This window comes from Pseudochaenichthys georgianus, chromosome 21, assembly GCF_902827115.2.
Source record: "Pseudochaenichthys georgianus chromosome 21, fPseGeo1.2, whole genome shotgun sequence".
NCBI classification, from domain to species: domain Eukaryota; kingdom Metazoa; phylum Chordata; class Actinopteri; order Perciformes; family Channichthyidae; genus Pseudochaenichthys; species Pseudochaenichthys georgianus.
The window spans coordinates 31344024-31365307 of record NC_047523.1 but is presented as its reverse complement, the minus strand read 5'-3'; the positions used below and the strand labels follow the sequence as shown (position 1 = coordinate 31365307).

The window sequence follows — 21284 nt, the reverse complement described above, 5'->3', positions numbered from 1 at the left end:
TTGACAAAAATACAATGATAACTAGACACTGACAACACTAAACAGTAACACACTGGCAGAAATGCAAAGCTGCCCACACACACACGTTATCACACAGAGGCAACAAACGTCACAGCACAGTGTATAATCAGTCATGCTCTGCAGTTGGCAATCCTGACCCCTGCTGTTCCATGCTGGGCCATCAGCTGGAATTCAAGTCTGCACACAATACAGGTGGAAACAGCACAATCACTTAGATGCACTCGTTCAGTGGTGCATTGAGGTGTTTCATAAGAAGAAGGAACATAATAAACGTGATAATTAAGGTATTATCTCCTAATCCTTGTGTAGAAGGAGGGACACCCTATTGAAGCTTGCACTAAGCTGACTGTAACAGAATATTGTCCTCCTCTCTATCATCATTAGAGGTATTAACTCCCCTCAGATCCAGCCTGCTGGGCCCTCTCTCTCCTGTTGAACCTGCCATGTGGGATAACTACTCTAATCTGCAACAACATACTGCTGCTCTGATTTAACACGGGAGATTTAAGGCAGGAGGAGAGATTTCAAAAACAGCTTGCTCTCCTACAAACCCACCCTCAAGAATGTGCTGCTGAATGTGTTGAAGAACTGAGCCTTGTAACGACTTTTATTCCTGACATTAAAACGCAGACATGTGACCCTCGGAATGCAACACAGGCTCTTAAAAGTGTTTTGACACGTGTGAAATACAATGTGTCTTTTGACTGCAGTAAAACCCAAATAATCAGAGGGATTGAGGAGTCTCTGGGTCCGTGACCACAGCTATTGTTTATTCATGCCGGGCATTGAGGCAAATCAGTATTCAAGGTTTGTGTGGATGCAGCCCACCCCCCTCCTGCTCCTCTAATTGTTCCTACAAAGGACAGGGACATGTGCCATCAGAGGACAATTGGCATGTTTTACAATTATTTCACCAATCAGACAAAAATATACCGATGTCGAAGCCATCAATATCAACATATCCGAATAATGGGCCTATATTAACATGCAACAGCAAATGCATGGCTTCTTGTGTGAGGTCCTGCTTCACATGAGTGCATCTGAATGCATGTGACCCAGTTTCTAATTGCTCGCAATCAATATAGATAAAAACCCAAAATGGCGCTACAGTGAGATGACTAATGATCTGGTATGGAAAACAACACAGGTCACGGAAGGCATGTGTTGGCAGCTGGACCACAACAAAATAGTGGATGGATGAGCTGGACAAACAAATGAAAAACAATTCAATTAAGGTGGAATATTTGACTGGTTCCAGTTTATCAAACATGGAGGTTTGCCAAATTCCTCCGTTTCATTTTATTGCAAATTTAGTATATTATTGAGTTTTGGATTATTGATGAGAAAATAAACACCATGAGCTCTGAGTTATTTGAATGGGCACTTTCAACTATTTGTGGCCAAAAACAATTCATAAATACTGAGAAAATAGTCAGCAAATTGATTGATAATGAAACTATCTCTTGATTGAAGTCCTGAATTCAACACACATATCAAAACCACAAGGAAGCTTGAAATAGTTTCAGTGTTACAAGACTTCAACCGGATAAGTAACACACCTCAAGAAATCCACAGGATTGCGTTACCTTTGATTTACTGCTCTTATTCTAGAGGATGTACGAAACACAATACGGCCCTTTTCAACCAGCCACACCTTTCAAAGTGGCTTTGAAGAAATAAATTCTTGGCCGTAGCAATCTAAACAAAGGGAAACCGGCATAATGGGCCTCACACTGTTGCAGTACCTTAGTGATTTATTAAAAAAAGAAAGTCAACCTGCTTAAACACCATCGGGAAACCATGAAAAGCACTACATCTGATCAAATCTAATAAAAGAGCTCTGATGAAATGAATAAGATACTGTGTCTGTGTGTACAGTAGGTCATACAATACTCATGATCTTTCGACCTGTAGGTTGCATACACTCTTGTTCTTGATTGTCACGACAGTCACACTTACTGCCTTTCTATTCAATTAACAAGGGTCTCCATTATTCTAGCGGGCTCTGTGGTTGTCGTGCTCGCTGCCCTGTGCTGACAGCTGGCCAGCTCGGAGGGTGCTATGCTCACAGCCATGGCAGCTAATGCAGGAATGTGTCCATGTGACAAGCTCCAGACCATTTAGTCTCGTTTTTAACAATACCACCAACCTTGCCACGCACACATGCCTCTGTTTAAAGTGCTATGAAGCCAAGCAGCTTGTTAATCATTCAGAGGCAGATTCCAATACCCACAGAACGTTGTCTTTGAGGGGAAAGTGCTCGCCCCGTAAAATAACTTGGTCCCCGCCAAAACCTCACATACCTACACTGTTAGTATACTCGTCCCATGGCCTGTACCCCAGAAGAATATCATTTCTTTGCTGCACCTTTACCTATTCAACTCGTTCAGCTTCCTGCTAACCCTCCCTAATCTTCCTGTCCCTGTCTGATATCATGCCCCCCCCCCCCCCCCCACTGCCCTGCACGAGGTGAACCACAACAATGGGCCAGTGTGCAAGTGTGAGAGACACTGATGTCACATCAGAAGAATTTAGATTCACCCCTTCATGAAATTAGAACAATATTTGTTTAGTTAAAACCGTGCAGCAGCTCCAAGCCACCCTGCTGAGAAGAGAATTTGCGAGATGAGGAAACATAATTAAACCCGCTTGTAAAAACAAAAAGAAAGAACGAGAGCCTGGCTGAAGGTTGAATGGAAACTTTAAACAAGTTGACATTTTGGAAATGAAAAGAGACTGTTTTTGATAGTGCTGGTGGATAGTTATTTTTAGTTGGTAGCTGTTTTTCAATTTAAAAAAACGGTATATTATGAGGAACATCTTTTAAAACCTTTATTCTATATTTTACGCATTTTTCATACATGTTCATATATTTATCACAAGAGACAAACTGTGTGACTGCTTTTTTAGTTTTTGAATCATCAGTACTTGTAATAGCAATTTGCAATAATAAACAGTATAGGCTAAGAATATTACTTATAAATAGCATGTCATTAAAAACATCTTGCCCTACTTCAGGTTATTATCCAGGCTTGAACTGTGCGTACAGGAGGTGTGGTAAAATGGCTGAGATTTAGGGATCAATCATAGATCCTCTTTTCTTAATTGCTCTGCCAATTTTCTCACAACATGCATCAAAACTGTAGCCTCAAAGAAACCCTGGGAACATCTAAGAAAAACAGCAGGTCTAGACAAGCAGCGACTAAACAACAATGATGAATACATTCAAATCCATACCTGTATTCTCAAGAGACAGACAGATAAGATAAAGGGAATAACTACTGTGCGGAGGAAAGTACAGCTACATTATTCCCAAAGACAGGAACAATAGACTTGATCATCAGTTACTTGAGACTATAACCAGGGGTGAATATTATTCATCTGTTGGTCCAGTTTAATATCTGAGACTTAGAGGTAAGCCACTAGATTACACCAAAACAACTTAAATCAAGAATGTATTAGACAAAACCCTCAGCTTTACACCTTGATAGGCTCATGTCAGTCTTATAGTAGCTAATATAAGAAATAATTGCCACAAAAATACCACTTTCCAGGTTTGACATATAGTGAAGACAAACTTTTACTAATTAGATGTAACCTTCTCTATGATTAGTACTTACCCCCCGTCAGTGCCTCTGAATCAAAGTGTTTTGTAACTTTATAGTTTTTTGTTGGTCTTACAGTGAGGAAAAAGTAATCACACAAAAATACCACATTCCTGTGATCACAAGCATTTAGCAATTAGATTGAACCTATGGTTATTGCTTACCTCCTGTCATTGACTGTGATGAAAAGTATTTTTGTAAAAGGTTTTCAACTTTATAGTCTTTTGCCAGTCGTATATTAGCTGAATGCGGAAAAATAAGTCAAACAAAATAACACTTTCCTGTTTTGCCATATGGTGATCCACAAGAATTGACCAATTCGATGTAACCTTTTCTTTGATTATTGCTTACGTCCAGTCAGTAGTTTAAAAGAAACACGTTTCTTGTAATGTTTTTGACTCACCTCAATCCATCTCTGTGCCTCCAAGTACGCCTCGTCGCAGCTGACCTCGGACTGCTCGCGCCACTCCATCACAAAACCGTATTATCCGAGCTGCACCGAAGGGACAAATCTGTGTGTGTAGATGTCCGCATTTAAGGTCCAGTGACATCAAATGTGGGCCGGTCCAAACAAAGCAGACACAATGAAGGCACTCTAAACTATTCAAGCAATGTAGAGCATCACAGATACACTTGAAAATCAAACTACTCAGTCATGAAATATGCCTCCTTTTGTTTATTTCCAGCAGGATATTACTGTATGAATGCAAGGTGTAACAGTGACACACCCCCTTAGCATCAGCCTGCTTACCTGTTCTTTCATCCGACACACCTGTGGATCGCTTGTTTTGGTATTTTCAGCGACCAAGCCTCCCTCACAGTTCAACCCTGGCTCTCCTCCTAGACGGGAGATGTTATCTTCTCATGGAGTTCAAACTGCATGAGGCTGAGGCAGGAGGGTTACCAAAGTGAGGTCTGAGGACCACCCACGGGTCCTTTGAGAGGCTTCAAGTTCCAGGTGAACACAAGTTGGCTGATATTTCAGCTGTTGTTTTGATCCGGTTTCCACTACTGTAAGTATAGTGTAACTCTACACCAATTCATATCCAGCTACAATATATTCTCACATTACAGCTTGATAAGTAAAAGCCGTGTCCATTTGAAGTTGTTGGGCTGCTTAGTATCAAATGTTAAAGCAAAAGTTACAAAGTTTGAGTAAACTTTTCCACTTGCGGGAGATCTGCAAATCTTTTTCCTGCAGCGCCCCCCAGCGGCCATCAGGGTGAAATGCAGGGAAGGAAATCAGCACTGACTTAGTGCAAGGTACATTAACGTTTGAACCATAGACTGTATATGGTTTGAACACGAGTGGAATTTATACCTTGCAGGTTTCTTTGCTACATTTATTTGACAGCTATAGTTACTTAACATATAAAATTCAAATAAATCACATACAATACTATGATCATCTTACATTACCACATACAAATGCATTGTCATAGATTAAAATACCCAACAATATAGAGTTTTTAAAATATAATCAATCTTGACCAATGACATTAAAATGTTAATGTTAATCCAAAAATATTAATATAACAGAATGAGTACTTTGATGATTTAAGTTTAAGAATTGTAATGGAGTATTTTGACTATTTTCCATTGAATTAATTCAGTAGTAGAGTGACTACTTTGTAAGTACTTTGGATTCAAAGAACTAGCTTTTGTATTTTCAGTGTAGAGGCCTGATAACATTTTATTTCCCTATTGTAGTGTGCTAATAAAAAAAGATACATATTTTCAGCAGGCCTAATCAAGTTAATTACATTTGACAATAAACCCATCAAATACTAAATCATACAATGATAAACAGATACATAAATTAACTTTCTAACATGTGTGTGCTACAGAAAATATCAACAAGAGAAATGCGTAGTAAATTTTCCTTTTATTTGACAGAATTTGTAATTCATATTACAAAAATGTGGGCACCTTCCCCACTAATGTACAGTCAAATTTCATATTTCAGCCTTTCTTCCAGAAGACTTGTATTTTTCTGCTTTTTATAACATTACTGTAATAGGCCTATCTTTTATGAAAGCTATGACTGAAATGAAAGCCTTGCCAAACATATTTCTGCAGCCGGTTTTGACCATGTGTTACACACATCATCTCAAACAAATCATTACATACAGTATGAACCATTGAACCCAGGGTAAAAAAGTTAAGTTGTGCTCCCTCACATGTGGAAATCTTGTGAAATATTTAAATTGAAAGTCAAAGAAGCCATGTAAACAAAATGTAGTGCAGTGTCAGGGTAGTACAGTTGATATCTGTATTACAGCTCTCACGATGTTTCAGCAGTGTGGATCTGGAAGAGTTTGATCTCAACAAGAAATACTTTTGTTTTCACAGGAGCACTCTGATTTCCTTAACAAGTGATGCATAACAAGATGTTATTAGTTTAAATGATATCCCTGACCTTTTTCTTACCTTTGCCACAAAAATGAAAAATAATTAAAGAAAAATCGAACTCTCCAATTGAGCGAGCACTTGAGAATGTTTGGCAGTCATATTTTCTTCTTTCTCTGGGATCACAAAGGAGTTTCCTCAATATGAATCTTTGGAGAGGGCAATGATGGTGAAACGAACCTCCTGAGGGTCGCGAGCCATGAAGACCTTACAAACCTCTACAGCATCCTGCGGTGCAATTGAACACATCAGGAAATGATGACTTAGAACTCAACTTCAGAAATGTTTTTTATAGCAATTGTCCGTTTTATTCTGTGGGGTCTTACCTCGAGTAAAGTGTCTTCGGAAGTTTTGCCGTGGACAATAGGGAAAGGCTTGCGGCCATCTAGGTTAAACAAAAAACAGTTTACCAGGAAGTTTGCCTGAAATGTGTACATAAAGTCATCACTATCTACAATGACACAAATGCAATATTTTGGACGTACAAGCACACTTCAGTTGGTAACTCACCCAGTTCATATAACTGTCCCCCAACATTCACAAAAGCTATAAAATGCAGATTCACTTTCTCATCTACACTTGGGGCCTAAAGCAGACAACAAAATAAAACCAGAGTATGTTGAAGTTACACATTCTTTGAGATGAAAGACAGAACAATTGGTGGTATTTGTGCCAGAAGCATACACAGAACATCTAAAAACGCAATACAAACCTCAGTCTGTCCCTCCTGCGCACTGGATTCATGTGTCACACGTATACTCTGAAACAAAGTAGGAATAAAGCCAATGATTTGCAGTTTGTTTTGTACTTCATGGTAATTGTACCTACATGTTTAGGATAATCTAACATGCCATATGTTCATGTACACAAGGCCAGTATCATTATCTTACAAGTGACAGATAGAGAGCAGTTACATACAACGTAGAAGGCTACAGTTACCAGGAAAATGGTTACAAAGAGTGTCCATGTTGTTATGACTCAAAAAGAGGATTTTCTATAAAAAGGTACCGTATAAGTTGTTGTGACATTGATAATTGTTTGAGGCCGAAACAGTTGTTTTATTCATCCTGTGATTAACTAAAATAATGGGAAAATATTTAATAAGAGCATACTTGTGGTTCTTCTTCTGTACAAAAAAGTTGGAAAAAAAACTAAAATCTTAACTGATTGCTTAAAGGTAGGGTAGGTAAGAATGGAGAAACCAGCTCGAGTGCGCTAGAATATGAAAGTACGCAGCCGGAAAGAATCTGCCCCTTCCTTCAGACTTCCTTACAGAGCCCCTCCTCCAACACACACGAACGCGCACATGACCAATGAGGGCACGAGATAAGTTTGTGCACAGATGGAAGGCTGACAGGCAGGTAGGCCATCCAGTTATTTTAGCCAGGCCGGCTCAGATGATTGGTCGTGCTTTTGACAGCGCTACGGTTTCTACAGATGAATGTCAAAGTATTTAATGTATTCATTGCTATCGGGATGTTAAGAGCATTCCATGGAATATAACAAAAAGTGTTTCTGAAGTGAATTACCTACCCCACCTTTAATCACAAAATAATTAAGTAAATATTTTCTTTTCAGTTTTTTCTTACCTCATCTTTTTCCAGGAAGGCGGCCTTTTCCTCTGAGGCCATTTTAGAGGTTTGTACGATAAACTTCTTAAGAGGAGAATCAGGCTCTGAGGAGAGAGGACAACATGAAGTCAAATCTATGAAAAACTGTCTGCAGGCAGAAATGTTTTAGGATTTGAACTGGGTGATTTTCAACACTGATATTGCAACCCCTAATATACCCCCCTTATATTTCAGGGTTTTCCCAACTATTCTAAGGTTTTCTAGGGCTTTCTACGGCTTCTATGTTATCTATATTCTTGGGAACGGACCACAAGACCCCCTATCAAGTATGAGCAACTACATATTCTGGGGAAAATCATTCATGTTAATTCACAGTCATTTTTTACTCACAAGCAATCAACTCTACAATCATACAACCGTATTGAGTTGATGCTTTCAAATTGTAAACATGGAAATATTTGACATCTCTACCATTGGATATGACGAGAACAGAAGAAATACTCACCAAACTCCAGGTGTTTTTGGTTGTTTGCCACTGCATGAATTAATCCTATTGTTCCACAGGCGTTTCCAATAGTCTGCTTCATGAAGTAGACGTCAGGGGACACGTCCTGTGGCTGACCCTTGAGTTTCTCTTCCTCTTCATGCTTGAAAGCCTCATACTGGACAGAAGAAGGAGAGAGGAGAAATATCAGTTGAGAATTGTTTTTGAATAGCATGGAAATGAGTCTCTACAACATGTAATGAACATACAGTTAATACATTTGACAGTACAAGTACCTTCTCTGTCACTGGGAAGAGAAGCAGCACCGCGCACACTGGTCGTGGCACCATGCTGAGAAGCTCTGGATCCAATCCGTAAACATCTCCAAATTGCCAGGTTGGTCTCATACCTAAGCAATTGACAAACTGCACAAACGCTGAGAGTAAATGTATATGCATAAAGTACAAAGTAGAAAGTACAATTAACCTTACACAATCTCATAGTGAACTTCCAACTCAAATGTAAGTTGTATGTAATAGCTGGCTCCTTATTACCAACTGATAATGACCAAAAACTCACAAGGCTAGAATACACGTGATTGACAGGATACAACAAAAAATAGTCATTACTTTCTTATAAATATGTGCTTTGTACCAGCTTACTAAACATATCTAACGTACAGGGACTTCTAAGTAAGTAATGCACTTTGGTACCTCGATTGAAAAGTTATATTAAACTATATCGATGAATTACAGATATTTTATTAGAAACTTTAAATGTGATATGTACTATTTGATGCTTTTCTATTTTCTCATGCACTCAACATCTTGTCATTGTTATATATAGACAGCAGTTAGTTTGGTTATTAACATAGGACAATATCAATAACTTTACTTACTAAGTAGGAACATATTTACTGTAGGTGTAAGGCCTACATTGTCATAGACAGCTGCAGGAAGTGTAACTAACCAGTTTATGTGTATGAAGCTCGAGAAAAACACGTAAGATAACTTCGTAAAATATATTCTCTTTAGGGTGCAATTGCAGCATGCTACTAGCAATCAGTTAAAGCTTTTGTCATATTCTTCGCAGTCCGTTTTCTAACATGACTTTTAAAAGGCAGCATTTTTTACTTCTACGCTTCACTGAGAGCATCACGTATAAAACAATAGCATTGTTGATGAGTAACGTCAGGCCTTATTCCTCTAAAGTCACGTTGCAGCTGATTATTGGGGTGTTAAATTAAATCAGAAGGAAATACTCACCTTTGTCATGACCTGAAATAAAAAGAGACATATACAAATGTTAATAATACTTCTTTTGTAATTAACAAAGAAGCCACACCGGCTCCAGCTTTTGTTCTAAGGGTTAGCCACAAGTTAGCTAGCCCTCACATGCTTGTGAATGAATTACTACGACGGATCACCATTTTGAAGAAATAACAGCAACACATACTTCTGGATTTGACTCCAAAGGCAACCATCGTGGACTGTCCATTTTGAAGTAACGTTAACTTTTATTTTCCTTTCAACTGAGAGCTAGCTGAAACTGATTTACCAAAATGTGTCTGACAGCTGGAAATAGCTTCCGAGTCAGGGAAATGGAACTTGGCATTCACGTAATGCGCAGGGGTACACACTTTTTTATAAACAACAAATATACCATACCCTGTACTTTCCGACAAGATCAAATGAGTAACATATATTGATTTATGAATTGTAATATGTTTCTAGCCTAGGTAGTCGTGTCATGTTTCTTAATCGGCTAAATGAAGGATAGATGAATACTACTCACACCCTCCACCCAACCGTGGACCATTCCAGGATCATGGGCGTGATTGAGATTCCCAGCGGTTGGGGCTGTGATATGGCTCTGGGGCTGTGGAGCACTATTTTATACAGTCGCTGTATGTATTGTCATCTCTTTTTTGTATTTTTGTGTTTTCAAAACTATGAACGCCCAATTAAAGATCTTGCTGTGATGTGATTTCGATTGAATTTGTACCTTTTTGCACACAACGAGCACACAGGTATGGAGGACAGAACATGACACAAGTTAAAAAAAAAAATGCATAAATCCAGGAATACAAAAAAAATAAGAATAAATAAATGTGAAACAACACAAATGTTGAAATACAAACTAAATAAACACAAAAATAAATACAATTTTTTATAAATGTGGAAATAAATATAGGAATAAATAATCACAAGAACAAATGAATGAATATGGAAATAAAGAAATTAATGTATAAATATATGAGTTGAGAATAAAAAAGGAACACATTATAAATCTTTAATGTATTTCTAAAAAAGAATTCACTTACATTTATATATTTATGAATGTCTGTGTCTGTGCGTGTTTCACACAATGTTGTTTTGCTTGTTAGCCTTGTAGTATGTGCTCTGAAAGTGCACGTGTCTTCATAATAATAATTTAAAAATAATAAAATAACAATTACATAATAATTAAAATAATTAAATAAAACGATAATGAAATAAATACAATGAAATAATAATATAATATTTAATACAATCATAAATAAATCATAAACAAAATATATAAAGATATTTAATATGGACATTTATTTTTACTAAAACTAATAAAATAAAGTGATTTAATTAAATTCATTACTTTAAAAAAAACGATATAAAAAATATTGCATCAACAGATGTTTGACAATAACAACACATTTAAATAACAACTCCATTTTCCATTCCATTCCAATATTTCTGTTCGCTGCTTTAAGAAATAAACATACACAAAGGTACAGGACTTTTTAAGTCTGGGGGACCAATACCTGGCAGACCAGGTATTGGTGGTGCCCCCCCCCCCCCCCCCTATAACTTTGTCCAGGAGGATAGTCATACTCCCACCTAAATCACACTGGTGTTTGCTGTTCCCTTTTTAATTTCAGAAGGTTTTACATCTCTGGCAGAGCAGATTGTCTATCGTGAGGATAATTAAGACCTTGTATTTGCATGCTGACCAAGTCCTTTCTCTGTTTCTGTTACTATCTGAATACAACTACCCTTTTTCCTGGCAATGAGAAATCCCTGCATTTATAAGTTCAAGCGTTTAAAAGTCTTTCAACAGCACATATTCTTTATTCAGACTGTACACCAGAAAAAGGACTTGGTCTTTTAAAAAGTGGTGGGGACATGTCTGCAGCGTCCCCAGCGCAAATGACGTCTATGTTTGTATATAACATAATCAAATAAATAATAATACATATTTATTTTAAGAAGTAGAAGAAGAAGCCGCCAGACGATGGCGCTGCTGTCTTAGTAAAATCCTAGAAGAAGAAACTGACACTTCACCAGTAGGTGGCGGTATACACATTTTACGATGATTTTGATCCATTGAGAAACAGAAAAGAAGAAGAACATTCTCAATCCTCTTCAATGGAGAATAGTTTTCTCTGGCCAAAAGCTTGCTGTCCTTGTCAATATAATATAATAACAGTAAGGTCCTCAAATTGCCAATCGAGAAAGTCGCTAAAGTGGCAAAATTACCACGACGGTGTATCCTGCAACCTGACTGTGAGAGGAGATGCCAGCATTAGAGGAGTCTCAGGGTGGGTCTTCAACTTCATGTAGCATCACAATCTTTTCAGTAAATTGTAGTTTGACTAAAAAGGGGAAGAAGAGGTACATCACCCAGGCAATGTATTGTTTTTTGTCATTAGCGTGTGCTTAACTATGTAGCTAGCTGGAGGTGTGTAAACCCATACTGTATAAAGTGTAAACCATGTTATTATGAGTTCTCCTTAACGTCAGGGGACCATAACCCAAAAACACTTCTTAATTCATAACCTGACCCAACCTTACCCTAACCGAAAACGGGTAGTTATTGTTGCTATACTAAATCAAATCTGTTGACTGTCGTCGGTACAATTTCGTGCTTCCCATTAATACCATTAGCTGCATATGTTTTGAAAACACACGAGTAAGCTCGGAAATGCCATAAGATCATCCTGCAGACGGCTAATATGTTTGGCACAGTAAGTGTGTGTTAGCTTAAAAGTGGTCAGAGCACACACAAATAGATAACTTTTTTGCATTGGTTTTTTGACCTACTAGCCTAGTTAAAGAGACCACTGAATCGCTGCAAACATCTTCGATTTTTAATCAAATACCAATGCAGTCTGATGTTCAGGGTGATCTGGGGAATATGGGATGCACTGGTTATGCACATCACAGGAGATTTATACTGAAAGCATAACAGAATAATCTGAATACATGATATTGTCTCTATAATTTATCTGATAAATACTTTATATAATTAAGTTAAATAAATCTCTTTAAAGTGCTTACATACATGTAATGCCATTGGCATTGGAAGATATTTAATGACATGAATGATAACCTTTTGTGCCTTGGCTGTTGAAAGTAATTGTTTTCTTTATTTTTCTATACTAAAAAAAAAAAATCACAATTACTATTCTTATGTATTGCACCTTATTATACCTTGGTGTCTGCTCTATTTTTCTGTCCTGAATATTTTACACCCTGAATAAACATCTAAGAAAAGAAAGATGTGTAATGAGCAAGTCAAAGAAAATGATAACAGATATATTTACTACTATTTTTAACAGTTATATCATAAATAAAGACATTGTATCATTAATGTATTGCAGAGGCACCAGAATTAACATATTTAGACTGACACAGTGACTTACTTCACTCCTGTGTTTCAGGTGTCAACAAAGTTGTGGACAGCATCTGTAAACTTTCTCCAGATCTGTTGGCGGAAACAGTGAGTATGATGCATCTTTGATTGTTTATATCCCTGTACAGTTTGCAAACAAGTATACATCTACAAAAAGGTACATTAGAATAGAACATCATCTTAAATTAATACTAAATACAAATGTGCTTAGAATAGAAGCACCAGTAGTCGCACAAATACCGCTTAGGCACATTTGTGATATTGGGTTGTATACAAATGATTGACTCGGCATCATGTTGGCCTGTAGTATTTGTTTGATTACCTCAGGCACAGAATGGGTTTATCAATTGACAATACATGAAACCAAGTTGTAGTGGAGCAAACCTCTCAGTGTGAACAATCAGATGCTAAATACAATATAGTGTGTACTCTGCACAAGTCGAACAGGATGTGGTTGTCATAGAGCTCATGCTACACTTCTGATAACCAATCTGTTATTATCCACAGTGTCGCCATATTCTGTTTTACCTTCAAGGGCAAACTAAAGGAGTAGACTCAGCTGAAATTTCTGATGTGAGTCAATGTTTACTTTACTTTACAATATTTTTTAACCTACAGTAACCCATCTTCCCAAGTTCCTCTTTCATAAGTTGTTTTTCTTTTCTGTGCAGGAATTCCAGAGAGCTGGAGTCAGATGTGACCATGAGGCTCTGCAGAACATCATCAGATTTCTCTTGTTAACATTCAGGTATCTTTTTTCCTATTATTATCATTATTTGCCTCTGAATTTGCATGTTAAAATGTAATGTTAAAATGTGTGTGTCTAGCTATCATATATTACTTATATTATTTTTAAAGGCCCACATGTTGATTTTTGTTTGCCCCTTTTGAAGTATATTGTTTTAATAGGATTGAAGGATTCATTCAAGGATTCAAGGCTTTTATTGTCATAAGTTGCAAACAGATGAGTAATATCCCTTAGATCAGAGCACGCCTTGTCATTGGCTCTTAATTGCGTATCGTAGCTTTACAATCATCTTCGTTAATTTGCCAGACAAAAGGCAAAATCATGCGTAAATATTTACATTTATCGTAAAGTGTGATAGTTAGCCTTTGTATATTCAGGTCTGCTGGGAAGAGTAACCTCTCTGGGGACGACCTTGTGAAGAGGCTGGAAGAAGGCAGCAGTAAGTGGCCCAAAGCTTCCCTTCAGGTGTTGCACAGGTTGTGGAGTGAACACGGTGCATCAGTCCGTGCTCAGCAGGAGGTCGAGTCAGCGCTTAGCATCGGTCAGGTATGTCCTTATCTCATTTTCAAAACATTACTGGTGACCTGAACACACTTTTGTCTAATTGAAGGCTAATGAGACGTGTTTTTTTTTAGTTAGTGGACATGCAGTGGAAGCTCGGCATGGCAGTGAGCTCCGACACCTGCCGCTCTCTCAACTCCCCATACGTGTCTCTTCTGTTAAAAATCGTTGAACCCTCTGGGCAGATCTGTCAGAAGTCTTTTGAAATGACCATTCCGCAGTTCCAGGTCTGTATTTATTGATGTGAATGTAGTATTGTTGGTAACATTTATTACATGCTTGATTTTTATGATTCTTCTTTTTCCTTTGCAGAACTTCCACAAGCAGTTCAAGGAGATGGCAGCCGTTATGGAGACTGTGTGATGCATCGGAGCTTAGGAGCTGGTTGAAATGACACCCCAGTTTACATGAAACCATTAGTAGAACAGCTTGGCACAGGTGTGTGTGTCTTCTGTCTCATATTGTGGATAAATATTAGGGCAAATGTCGGCTTTGCACTTTAAATGTTACTTAAGCTTCTACATTATTTATCATTAGGAAGTCCAGCTGTTTAAAATAGTAAAATAAATGCTTGTCATCACTTTTTTTAATTCATTGCAAATACGTAAGTTTACTTTCTCCCATTAACTAATGTACAATGAATGCTAATGCAGTCTAATACACGTCAATCTGTAATACTACATATACTGTAATATGAGGTACTGTTAAACTGTATTGCAATATACAGAGAGATGCAATACAATTCAACAGCAACACAAATTACATCCTCCAAAATGAACAAATAGTTACATCAACACCCCTCGAAAACAGAAGAAAAACATATATATATAACCTATGCAAATGTAGGATGCCTTTTCAGGATTGTTGTATTAATATAAGTGTTGTATTTTTATTTTTCACTAGGTGTACCTAATAAACTTGCCACTAAGTGCATATCTACGCTGATAATACTGCAAACCCTGTCAAACAAACAATATGAATAGTGTGCCTCTTTTTTACATAATGGTTAACAATTATATGGTTTTCCATTTGGTTTTGTTCTTTTAGACTGCACAGAATTGAATTACATTTCCATAGTGAAACCATGATCTTTGCCATATTGCTGTATTGTTTACCTGAGGTTAGAGATGGGTGGATATATACTGTATAGTTTTACTTGTTGGCTATTTCTGTTTGGGTGGGAAATCATCCACATGACATTTTTACAGGGCTTTTTCTATATATCTAAATTATGAAAACTTACTTTGTTGTGTTATTTTCTTGGTAATGCTGAAATGGCTATTGTTCGTTACCGTGGAAACCTTTGCTTTTTTTGTTCTGTGGTTAGTCCTCTCTTCATGCAATACAACAATGATGCAAACAATTATTATTAAATGTAAATCTTCATTGCATGGTTATTTGTTGCCAACTTCACTAATCAGAATACATGTAAGGTACTTATTAAGACTATTAGCCACCATCCCTTATTTGCTCCATGTTATACTCTATTCTGTGAACCATATAGGAAAGGATTACCATCTTATTTCAAATTTCGCTGCAATGCATTGTAACCAGTCAAATAGATACAATGTCAACACTCATAACAAAAAAAGAACAACCATATTATTTCATCAACTGGGGGTATACAGTTACATTTCTAATGTGTATACACATAAGGTGACGTGAGGTCTGTAGGGTAGCAGAGCTCTAGTGGCTCCTGCCTGAGTGATGAGGTTATATATGGCACAGATACTATTTTGGGGATAGGCGGCGTCTTAACATGATTGCATTGGGTAGATGGGAACATCTTAGGATATCAGATGTGAGTACAGCTTTCCAAGACTGCTTGTAAACATTTAGTTAAGAACTGCTTAAGTAGAGTACTGCACATACTTCTGCCAACATATTATTTGGCCAAGTCTGGTCTTGAAAACGTGTGCTTAATGTACCAGTTAGCAGTATTGAAAAGTAACCAAGTACATGTTCTAATCTAAAGTACTGTACTTAAGTACAATTTTGAGGAAGTTTACTTAGTATTTCAATTTATTTCTACTTTGCACTTCTACCCCACTAGAATTCAGAGGTAAATAGTGTACTTTTATTCCACTAAATGTATTTAATACTTTTAGTTACTTTGCAGATTTTGAATACAAATGTGAAGTATAAACATCACTTAAATACGACTTTAATCACACCTGGAGTAACACTCAAAAGCTACCCTAGAGCATACAAAGTCATTACAACTATCTGCACCTTTACCAGCTTTAATAAATACATTAATGCATCAGTAATTGTAATCAAAACATAGATTATTATCCTGAAATGGGCCAATTTGCATAATGAGAGTAGGCTACTTTTACGTTAGGTATTCTAGGTATATTTTGATGCCAATGCTTTTGTACTTTTTTTTTACTTGAGTAACATTTTGAATGCAGGACCTTTACTTGGAACATAGCATTCCCAGACTCTGGTAGTTTAACTTAATGAGTAGGCTACTTCTTCCACTTCTGGCAGTTAGGTAGTTACAATTCACAGATTTATGGTCCTGCTGGGGGCTGCAAAAAATGTCCAAACACTACCATGGAAGAGGCTTTCCAGTTATTCTGCACAGGAGGGAAAGGTGGAGCTTGGTCCTGTCACGTTTCACACCGCGCTGCGCCCTGCCCACTCCCCCAGCACATGGGCTGGATGGGCGGGTCGTCAACGCGCAACAGCCGCTCCGCCTCCAAGGCGTTGTGGAAGAAAGGATCACATTTGGAAGACTGCATCTAAAGGCGATAAACAAGCATCAATGTATGTATGTTAGATATATGCAACCTCGTCGTCATGGCTTATAGGATTTAAGGGGTCTATATTAATGCATCCCCCTTTATGCGCTCAGGAGCAACGTTAAAATAAATCAGATCTCTCTGAGCGACTTGTGTTTACACAGGAGCAATCCACAGCCACGTTTTAGCAAGCAAGCTGGGTTGGGACAGTACAGTACAGTACAGTACGGGACTGTTTAGCTTTTTGAGTCACTGCCCATGCAAACAGTGGAGCGCCAGAGCAGGGAAGCAAGGTACAAAATACATGACCTTACAAGTTAATTTACCTGCAATCCAAGAAGGAGAAACTGTGCATCGGAGATATTTTGATAACATGGATTTCGCAGCTGATCGGCAGGGCGAGCACATGTTGTGCATGTAGCAAATCGCTTGGTTATAGGAACTTTCACTGTGGATGTGGACAAGGAAACTGTTGCAAACTAACTACAACTACTGCGATCTTGCTTGTAGGGAATGGTAGGATACATCGACATCCTTTTTTGAAAGTAGTCTTTAGTCCCACATCGCTGTCAACGAGCTGAAAGTCGACATGGAGAGTCAGGATGAGAGGGAGAGCAGCCCCCCGAAGTCGGACAGGACTTTCTCCCTGACTTACATCGGCTGGTCCTCGCTCGACAGGCGGTCCACCCTGCCCATGCTGCCGTGGCTGGTGGCGGAGATCCGGAGGAAATGTGAGAAAGGCGACTGCGGCCCCGTGGTGCAGCCGAGAGAGGTCCAACTGGCCCTCAACCCCCCCTTCATCCGATGTGTGCCCTCCAACAGCAACAACTCTTCAGTCTTTATATTTGAACACAAAGCACAGCTCATCTCTCGCTTCATCCACAACAGCAATGACCTCACCTACTTTGCCTATCTCCTGCGGGGCCAGCCTGACAACCCAGAGTCTGAGATGTCCTGTCACGTCTTCAAGGCCGGAGACCCCAACCAGGTAGGCCTGTCCAGGTGTCAAAAACACCTTTACACGTGTCACAGCAGCAACTAGACCAGGAAGAGAGCAGTACACCTAAATTCATGGTAAAGAAAAAGACACTTAAACAAAAATAATAAAGGGATCTGTAAATAACTCAAATTATAAATATATTTATGTAGTATTGCTATAGGCACTTGCACTCACAAAAGTTCCGTCTATCTTTGTCATATTTATTTCCAAAGGGATTATAATTTAACCTGTCCTAAAGCTCCTCAATTTAAAATCCACTTTGATGTCAGACTTCACAGTTATCCCCACCTGTTTTTTTCCCAATGACCAATATGAATTGTGTAAACAGAAGACAAAGGAAGGTCCTGCCAAGCCTGATTTGAAATCTCCTTTAGGTGACAACAATGTATTTTAATCTCAAACAGACAATAGATTAGTAAATGGTCCAAACATGTTTGCCTTGGTATTAAGTATTTAGGCCACTGGTCGGTGGTAATGATAAACGGAGCACACTGGATTTTGGGCAAAGTTAATCCATCTCTGTGCTTCCTCTATAAGGGGTCAGCCATCTCTTTGGAAAGGTTTCAACTAATGATTACTTGAATTGTCGATACATATGCAGATTATCTTCTATAATAATCATTCTGTCTATACTATACTAATGTTCAAGTCCAGATCAAAAAAATATTCAATTTAATATTAGATGTTTTATTTTTTCTGTTTTTGAGAAGGGACAATGCACAAAGAGCATACAATGAGATATGTAGTTGTCATTGGAGTAAGGAAGAAACACATCAAAACAGTTCAAAAAAGCACGCAATCTCCATATATGAGGGGCTCAAAATAGCATTTACGATTAATTGATTACCAAGATGGTTTGGGATATTTTTCTTCTGTTGATGCCATGGACTGCTGATTGTTTCAGATGTTCTCCCTGGTAAACATAGTGTGACAACAACTGAATCGGCACAATATTTAGTCAGCAACATTTAGTCAGCAACATTTATGCTGACCAGTTGAGTAATAAACCCAAAAATGTGGTAAACATTCCAAAATCAGGAACGTGGGAGTTTTAAATAATGATCATGCAATCAGTTTTTTAGGTCTTTGCTGAAATGCAGTCATAGTGTATGTCTGAGACATTGCCATCAAGAGCTCATCCCATTGGCGCTGATGTGTTTGTGTCTACTCTGTATACGTGTGTTTGTGTGTGTGTCTGTACGTTTGCTTGCATGTCACTCAGAGTATGCAGCAGTGAATAAGAAGTGCACATGTTTTGTGTGTTTACGAATCATTGAGTTCAGGGTTGGGCCAACATGATTATTCACCTGCTGTAAGACAAACTGAAGTCTGTATTATTACTGTTATTTTCAATGGACAAGGAAACCTTCACAAATAATGTTCTCTAACAGATAGCCAGCTCATGTTTGCTCACATTTCTGCATTGATCTAAAATACGGCCTTGTTGTATCATGTTTCCTGTGGTATGTGCCAGCTCACAGGCTGTTTGTCTGCTGGTGAAAGCTGAGAGTAGAGGCAACACATTCATGGCAGACGCACTCTCGAGGTGTCTGGTGTTTCCAGCAGTCAGAAAACTATCCTGAACATACCTCATTGAACATTATTACGCAACAAAAACTGGTTTGGCAGCCAGTGAGCTAGCAACCAGTAGCCTACATGGTGAATCAGGTGGAATGCATGGCTTATTCGACCAGTACACCGCTGCCATGTAAACAACCTCTTGCAGTTAATGATTTATATTTGTAAATCCTTTTTATTTTAAATACATATATTATTATCGTGCTACTGTAATTTTTTCCTTTGTCCAAACTGAGTTTAGAGACATAATTAGTCTTTGGCTTGTTGTGGACTGACAGGCATATTTTTAAATCTATTTTTAGCTGTAGACATGACACGGGTACATTGTGTAAAGCCTAAGAAAAGGCTGGCATTCACCAATACAATGTGAAAGGTTAAAATGAAATGCGATCATGATGTCTTAAAGAGCAGAAGCTTAGTTTGCTCATCTGGATTTAGGTTGAAGACAAAGAAAGTCTAATACATCACAGTCTAAAGATAAATATGGCATGCCTCCTTATGTCTGTTCTTTTGTTTGAAAGATTGGGTGCTTCAAATCAAGTTTGACTTCCTCAACTTGAAATACAACTTCTGTTCTCACATGTATTTTTTATTAAAACGAATCAGTTATGCATTAGGTGCAGCCAGTCTGTCATTAAGGGCTCACTCAGTCATGTCTTGACTGTTAATTGGTGTATCCATGACAGCAGGTTGTACATCATCATTTACCAGACACTGTCATTTTGATCTTCACTTGGCTCTGAGATTGGGATACTCCCATCTGTCTTCAGTGAGACTCTCATTGTACAAATGTAACACTGACCTAACATGTCTCAATTGTGCCATTATCAAGCCAGGATTGACATTCCCATCCTGCACAGTGTTAACCTCACAGTGTAAACCACAGACCACCTCTGCTCTCACTTGGAAATGGGCCACAGTGGAGTCTCTCACTGGGTGACCCTCTGCTGTCTTGTAAGTGCCGGTCATCATTCAGCTACACGATGCACTCATGAGTCAAGGCCAAGGTCGACTGCAATACAAAACTATAGGTTACTTACGTAACCCCAGTGTCAGAGTAACATGAAGTGAGATGTCTCACGATGGGATGCGCCTCATCGCGGAGCAAACAGAAGCACCAATCTCATTACGGACAGAGCCCAGGATGCAGCCAGACCCTGAGTCGAAAGAGCTCGTGGACCCGAGGGTGCCTGCGAACTCTGACTCGTATGGGCCCCACAGCAATTGCTTCCACAAACCAGTGGGAGAGCCGTTGCTTAGTAACAGGCTTGCCCTTATAAGGGTTAGCCCAGGACACAAGGGGTTTGGTCATTATGACGAAGCACCCTTGATCCGTCCCTGTACGTGCGTAAAGCACGGGCTGGACACGGCAAATCCGGCTGCTGTTCCCCGGAGGAATACAGTGGTGGGGAGGATGCCTCAATGTCAAATGTGGTACCTGAACCAACCTCCTTAAGATAAAGGCAGGGTTGGGCTTCAACCACACTCTGTTTGCCCTGGGGCGTGCCGAGTGCCTGAAGACTACACATAGCGCATGAGTGCCACTGGCTCGCTTGGCAGCTGCCAGGGTCAGCTTCATGTCACACTGTATTCAGATTGTACCACTCACGGGCCAAGCCCATAGAGCCAAGCGCTCTGGGTGTGGGTGAAAGATCGCCCCCCCCCCCGCTTGGGACAGTATGTCCCTGCGTAGTGGGAGCTGCCATGGCTGCCCGCACAGCAGCTGATATATCTCCACTAGCCAGTACATAGCTGGCCAGTGCAGAGCTATCAGAATAAGTGTGTGGCGTTGCTCTCTCACTCTGGCCAGAGTTGGGGGTATCAGAGCCAGGGGTGGGAACGCGTACAGAAGGCCCGGGGGCCAATCGTGCGCGAGTGCATCCACGCCTAAC

General features: G+C 38.9%; 4 protein-coding genes and 1 long non-coding RNA gene across 10 annotated transcripts in view; 2 read left to right on the top strand and 3 right to left on the bottom strand.

Annotated features, from left to right (window-relative positions):
- lmo7a (LIM domain 7a) overlaps nucleotides 1-4588 on the bottom strand; it is a 45099-nt gene extending 40511 nt beyond the window's left edge. Inside the window, exons 1-2 of one of the 3 annotated variants that reach the window (XM_034109492.2) lie at nucleotides 4378-4588; nucleotides 4030-4138 (exon numbers count right to left, since the gene is read on the bottom strand). In XM_034109492.2, the coding sequence (XP_033965383.1) occupies nucleotides 4030-4098 (69 nt within the window). In that variant the 5' untranslated portion in view covers nucleotides 4099-4138; nucleotides 4378-4588. The remainder of the gene's footprint in view (nucleotides 1-4029; nucleotides 4139-4377) is intronic. The other 2 variants (XM_071207110.1, XM_034109493.2) reach the window with 2 other exon arrangements.
- A 904-nt stretch (nucleotides 4589-5492) lies between these two features.
- Nucleotides 5493-9680, bottom strand: uchl3 (ubiquitin carboxyl-terminal esterase L3 (ubiquitin thiolesterase)). The gene is made up of 9 exons (XM_034109979.1): nucleotides 9546-9680; nucleotides 9356-9367; nucleotides 8387-8515; nucleotides 8112-8268; nucleotides 7625-7710; nucleotides 6748-6795; nucleotides 6546-6621; nucleotides 6362-6420; nucleotides 5493-6263 (listed from the first exon to the last, which is right to left on the bottom strand). Exons 1-9 carry the CDS (start codon nucleotides 9585-9587, stop codon nucleotides 6174-6176), a joined length of 699 nt encoding a protein of 232 aa, XP_033965870.1. The 5' UTR covers nucleotides 9588-9680; the 3' UTR covers nucleotides 5493-6173.
- A 1765-nt stretch (nucleotides 9681-11445) lies between these two features.
- commd6 (COMM domain containing 6) lies at nucleotides 11446-15453 on the top strand. Of its 2 annotated transcripts, XR_011645149.1 has the most exons (8): nucleotides 11446-11664; nucleotides 12787-12845; nucleotides 13266-13331; nucleotides 13430-13506; nucleotides 13884-14052; nucleotides 14142-14294; nucleotides 14380-14505; nucleotides 14971-15453. XR_011645149.1 is itself a non-coding variant. In XM_034109942.2 (7 exons), the coding sequence occupies exons 1-7, from the start codon at nucleotides 11640-11642 to the stop codon at nucleotides 14428-14430; spliced, it is 600 nt and encodes a 199-aa protein (XP_033965833.1). In that variant the 5' UTR covers nucleotides 11446-11639; the 3' UTR covers nucleotides 14431-15453. The 2 variants fall into 2 exon arrangements, 1 of the variants encoding a protein (XP_033965833.1); XM_034109942.2 differs by having other exon boundaries at nucleotides 14380-15453.
- An 843-nt stretch (nucleotides 15454-16296) lies between these two features.
- Nucleotides 16297-17229, bottom strand: LOC117466600 (uncharacterized). The gene is made up of 2 exons (XR_004554294.2): nucleotides 17141-17229; nucleotides 16297-16814 (listed from the first exon to the last, which is right to left on the bottom strand). It is a non-coding gene; the product is annotated as an uncharacterized lncRNA (long non-coding RNA).
- Nucleotides 16808-21284, top strand: part of tbc1d4 (TBC1 domain family, member 4) — a 31192-nt gene continuing 26715 nt past the window's right edge. For all 3 annotated transcript variants that reach the window (XM_034109938.1, XM_034109939.1, XM_034109937.1), the window contains exon 1: nucleotides 16808-17802. In XM_034109938.1, coding sequence (XP_033965829.1) covers nucleotides 17404-17802 — 399 coding nt within the window. In that variant the 5' untranslated portion in view covers nucleotides 16808-17403. The remainder of the gene's footprint in view (nucleotides 17803-21284) is intronic.

Bases quoted from the DNA above. Each gene is read 5' to 3' on its own strand.
- commd6 (XM_034109942.2), top strand. From the start codon at position 11,640: ATGCCAGCATTAGAGGAGTCTCAGG. The intron at 13,332-13,429 runs GTGAGTCAATGT...TTTTCTGTGCAG, and splicing joins ACTCAGCTGAAATTTCTGAT to GAATTCCAGAGAGCTGGAGT. The intron at 13,507-13,883 runs GTATCTTTTTTC...TTGTATATTCAG, and splicing joins TTTCTCTTGTTAACATTCAG to GTCTGCTGGGAAGAGTAACC.
- uchl3 (XM_034109979.1), bottom strand. From the start codon at position 9,587: ATGGACAGTCCACGATGGTTGCCTTTGGAGTCAAATCCAGAA. The intron at 7,711-8,111 runs GTGAGTATTTCT...CTCTCTCCTCAG, and splicing joins CCAAAAACACCTGGAGTTTG to AGCCTGATTCTCCTCTTAAG. The intron at 6,264-6,361 runs GTAAGACCCCAC...ATTGCACCGCAG, and splicing joins CCGAAGACACTTTACTCGAG to GATGCTGTAGAGGTTTGTAA.